We start from the raw sequence: 4,341 nt of genomic DNA, 5'->3' as shown, positions 1-4,341 counted from the left end.
TGCCTGTGGTTCCAGCAACTTGGAAGGCTGAGGTGGAAGGATCGCCGGAGCCCAGCAGGTCGAGGCTGTGGTAGCCGTGAGCGTGCCACTGCACTCCAGCCTGGGCGACAGAATGAGAGTCCAACTCAAAAAAAAAAAATAATAAGTAGGACAAATAAGTTCTATCTTATTTTTTATTATACTGCTATTGGAAGAAGCCAGTTTTCTTGCACTCATGTTCTCTGAAGTTTCTGGAATATAATTTGAAAAGTGAATGAACAGTTGGTCTCTCTCTGAATTCAGAGACATCCGGCAGAGTAGAGAGGTGGCTTACACCAAGTCTGACCTGGTGACTCCAAGTAGAGGGAGTTGCCATCCCTACTCACTGCTAGGCCTGAGCCCCGGCGTCATCCTGAGCCTCCTCTCCCTTCATGATTAGCCACTGGGGCAGTCCTGCCAGCCTGGCCTCTGTGTTGTCTCTGAGCACGTCCCTTGCCCATCCCGCTGGCAGTGGACTCCCCGGGCAGCTCTCTTGGCTTTGCTGCCTCTGGGCTCCTCTGTCCTGCCCCTCTAGCCCTGGGCCTCCACCCCGGGTGGTCAGACCTAGAGGGAAAGCCAGCCCTGGCCCTCTGGCACCCACTGCCCGCAGACACAGCTGTCCCCAGGACTCAGCCTGTCTGCCTCCACAGCTCCTCTGGTGACATGCCTCCCTGACCCAGGCCCACACGCCGGCCGTGCCATGTGGCTTGCAGGTCCGTCCCGCGGCCCAGACCGTGCCCTCCCTCCGCCCTCAGCCTGATTTGGTGTGTCGCCGTCAGCAGCACCCCCTTGGGGTCCTCCGCCATGTGGCTGGGGTCCCTCCCCGTGGCCCTGCCCTTATTTGGCGGAGTGTCCGACAGGGAGCCACTAGGAATCGGCGTCTGCACACGCGAGGGCCGGAGAGGTCGAGCAGGCCTGTGGACATCTCCGTCGGCAGACGATTCTGCACAGCTTGGGCCTGCCCTGCCTGCTCCCTCAGGGTTCTGCGGAAAGGTTCATAATTTCAGAGGAACGGTGTCACCCACTGTGGACAGTGCCACGCTCAGCTTGTCCCGTAGACAGCTGTCTCCCTGGTGGTCTTCATGGAACAGAACGAGAGCAATGACATGGCCATTTCTTCTGGCTGCCCTGACTCGTGGGCCATGGCATCACACCTGGTTGATCCCTGAGTCCCTGTCCCCCATCTGTGGATGACACTGGCATCTCGGACCACCCAGGGCTGCCCCATCCTGTTACATCTAGTTTTGAGCCCCGTAAGATCACCTTTGGAGGAAAAACCCTTACGGGAACCACCTTTGTGCCTTGCAGACAAAGAAGTATGCTGATGTGATCATCCCTCGAGGGGTTGACAACATGGGTAAGAAACCGGCCTGACGGGCTATGCCGACTTTTGTCCCCGCTCCCAGGGCCAGGCGATACAGAGCCAGGCGTGTCGCCATCACTGAGCACGCCAATGCACAAGCTGCCGGTGTTGTCTGTGGCTTGGGGTTAGACACACTCTGCCAGTGTCCTGACAGCTGCCTGGCTGGGGTTGCCATTGCTGGTGCAAAGTGGTGTCACCAGGCTTTAACCCAGGCCCTTGGCGGAAGGCTGGGTGGCCAGGCTCACTGTGCTGTGCTGGCCAGGCTTTTCTGTGTTGTTTGACCAGACAGGCGCCCGAGGTGAAGACGCGGGCTGCAGCAGGCAGGGCTGGGCTGTCACTCCTGGCGAACGCCACCCGGGAGGAAACAGCGCCCGGGAGGAAACTGGCTTCACGGCCGCCAGGGAGGGCGGGCACAGCTGACGCGGCCCTTCTGTCTTCTGCCCTAGTCGCCATCAACCTGATCGTGCAGCACATCCAGGACATTCTGAACGGCGACATCTGCAGGTGGCACCGAGCTGGGCCCAACGGGCGCAGCTGCAAGAGGACCTTTTCGGAGCCAGGAGACTGCCCTGGGGTGCTGGCCTCTGGCAAGCGGTCACACCTGGAGTCCAGCAGCAGACCCCACTGAGGGCTGTGGGGTGCCATCCCCGGGGCTCAGGCAGGGGCATCTAGGGATGGCCAGGAGGCCCCACCTGCCCCGACGACGCACCCAGGGCTCCCTCTGGGCGTGTTCCTGGGCGTGAAAGGAGGGCGCGTCCTTCAGGCTCAGCGGGAGGAGAGGCCCGTGGGCGCTCCCGAGCCTTTCCGCTTCCCAGCCTCTGGTCACTGAGATGCCACCGGATCTGTAGTGAGCCCACGATGCTTCTGGAAGGGGCACAGGTCACATCTGCTGGGAACATTGAGGAACTGCCTGGAGGCTGGCCAGCCGGGTGGCTTTTTTGAGTATGACCCAGTGAGATTTGCTTTCCAGTCTGAAATAAGTTTTGTGAGACTGTGCTCCCTGTTCCCCTGTTGTCACAGGCCCTCGTGTTTTCTATCTTTTTCTAACTCAAGGCTGGTTGAGACGCATCAGCCTAATCTCACGACCCACCGATGGGTCACAGGCCTGGTCGCAAGCACTCATGTGAGGAGCCATGGACGTTCTCCTCCTTGCCTGCCTCAAAGGCGGGGACCCTGGGCAGCCCGCACCACCCTGGGCAGCCAGCAGCCAGGCCCTGTGTCCGCGCACAGCCCTGCCTGGAGCTTCGCCCTCCGTGGTGCGGGAGCCCAGGGTGCCGTCAAAGGACAGGCCGCCCATCCCCCATGAGCTGGCCACGGCCAGGGCGTGGTGCCGCTAGCCAAGGCACGTGCTGACTGTCCCGGGCCTAGCGAGTCTCCCCGGCGTCGGGCAGGGCGCACCACCTCACGCGAGCACCTGTGTCTGTCATCTTCCCTCCCACACGAAAGCCCCTGTAAGAGCGTCCCCTGCCAACGCCACAGGCAGCTCAGGCCTCTCCGTCCAGTCCAACTTGCCGCGGCGACATAGGGGGCCAGGAGCTGGTCTGAGGGGGGCTCTGGCTGGTTTCTGGTAACCGTGTAGCAGTTTCCTCGAGCTTGGGCCCTTCTGGAGGGAGAATCAATAAACAACACCAACTATGGCTGCCTGTTTGTCTCTTCTTTAATTACGTGACAAAAGACAAGTTCAGGACCAGGGAGGGTGTGGTTGACACGAACCTTGCCCACGGAGGCGGAGGATGTCGCACTTGCCCCTCAGCAGAGTCCACGTGGGATCGGAAAACGCGCGCCGGTGCCAGTGCCAGAGTCGGGATCAGAAGTCCGCGGAGGCCTCGCGCCAGGCTCACTCGACGGCTTGTGCGACGCTGGAGCGGGGGACTCCGAGCCTCGCGCCTCGCCGAGTGCAGGGCTGGAGCCTGCCCAGACTGCGGGTGTTCGTGGGGAAGATCGGGCCCGAGTCACGCCCGGCCCACGCCGTCGGCAGGGACCGGGCCGCGGTCAGGTCAGCGGCCCCTCGCTCCACCCTGGGTCCACACTCGGCTCTCCTCGTCGCTGGGTCCGGCACCGGCTGCTGAGGGGCCCCAGGAGGCGAGGACGTGGGGGCGCGTGTTCCTCCCTGTCCGGAACGACCAGGCGGCCACGAGCGCCCGTCCGAGCAAGCCACAGCGGGCGCCAGCGGAGTCCCTGCCGGGCCGGCCGCGTCTGCCCAGCTCAGGGGCCCGGCCGTCAACCACGCTCCCGAGAGACCCCCTCGTCCGACCCTGGCGCCGACGCGCTCCGCCGGGGCCTAGTGCTTGCGGATCAGGATGTCCCAGCTGGCTTTCCAGCGAAGGGCTCGGAGTTCGTCTGGTGAGAGCGACTTGTCCCCGTAGGTGAGCGGGCGCAGCGTGTGGGACACGTGGCACGCAGAGGAGAACCAGGCCACCACCAGGGCGCTGAAGAGGCTCCTCTGGAGCGCGGACCTGCAGGCGCGGGCGGCTCGCTGAGGACAGCCGCCCCACCCCGCCGCGCACTCGTCGCCTCCCGAGACCGTGACTCCCGCGCGCTTCCCCATCAGCCCGCCCCTGCTGTTCCCCGCCAGCCCAGTCGTCTGCCTGGGTGCCCAGAAAGCCCTTCCTCACTCCACCTCGGAAGCCCCGCAGCCCCCAGGCCACCTAAACACGGCGCCAGGAGACCGGCCGACCCCAGCGTCCTCCCCTGGTGGCCAGGCCCTCCGCTTCCGCCTCCGGGACAGGCGCCAGCTGAGGCGTGTCTTGGGCTGCCTGCCACACGCCACACGCTCCGGCCAGCAGCCTGCTGCTTTCCGGAGCGCACCCCGGGCGCCCGGCCCTTGCCCTCAGCGGGGTCCTCCAGGCCACCCGTGTCCATCCCGCCCCGCTGCTTTAGTCTCTGCCACCACAGCCGCCTCTGCAGCCCGCAGCCTCGCCTGGGCCTCTTGGGAGCTCACCCTTGCCCGGCCCGCGGTC

General features: G+C 64.2%; 2 protein-coding genes across 3 annotated transcripts in view; one reads left to right on the top strand and one right to left on the bottom strand.

Moving 5' to 3' along the window:
- Positions 1-3,018, top strand: part of UCK1 (uridine-cytidine kinase 1) — a 5,712-nt gene extending 2,694 nt beyond the window's left edge. For both annotated transcript variants that reach the window (XM_021708646.1, XM_021708647.1), the window contains exons 5-6: positions 1,327-1,375; positions 1,828-3,018. In XM_021708646.1, coding sequence (XP_021564321.1) covers positions 1,327-1,375; positions 1,828-2,009 — 231 coding nt within the window. In that variant the 3' untranslated portion in view covers positions 2,010-3,018. The remainder of the gene's footprint in view (positions 1-1,326; positions 1,376-1,827) is intronic.
- The window catches only part of POMT1 (protein O-mannosyltransferase 1), a 19,455-nt gene continuing 18,128 nt past the window's right edge, over positions 3,015-4,341 (bottom strand). Inside the window, exon 19 of the mRNA XM_021708648.1 lies at positions 3,015-3,857. Within this exon, the coding sequence (XP_021564323.1) occupies positions 3,663-3,857 (195 nt within the window). The 3' untranslated portion in view covers positions 3,015-3,662. The remainder of the gene's footprint in view (positions 3,858-4,341) is intronic.

The sequence above is a fragment of the Carlito syrichta genome, unplaced genomic scaffold, assembly GCF_000164805.1.
Source record: "Carlito syrichta isolate Samal-C Ts95f unplaced genomic scaffold, Tarsius_syrichta-2.0.1 Scaffold143244, whole genome shotgun sequence".
NCBI classification, from domain to species: domain Eukaryota; kingdom Metazoa; phylum Chordata; class Mammalia; order Primates; family Tarsiidae; genus Carlito; species Carlito syrichta.
Note: the sequence above shows the minus strand (reverse complement) of the source record. Positions and strands in the feature narration are given on the sequence as shown.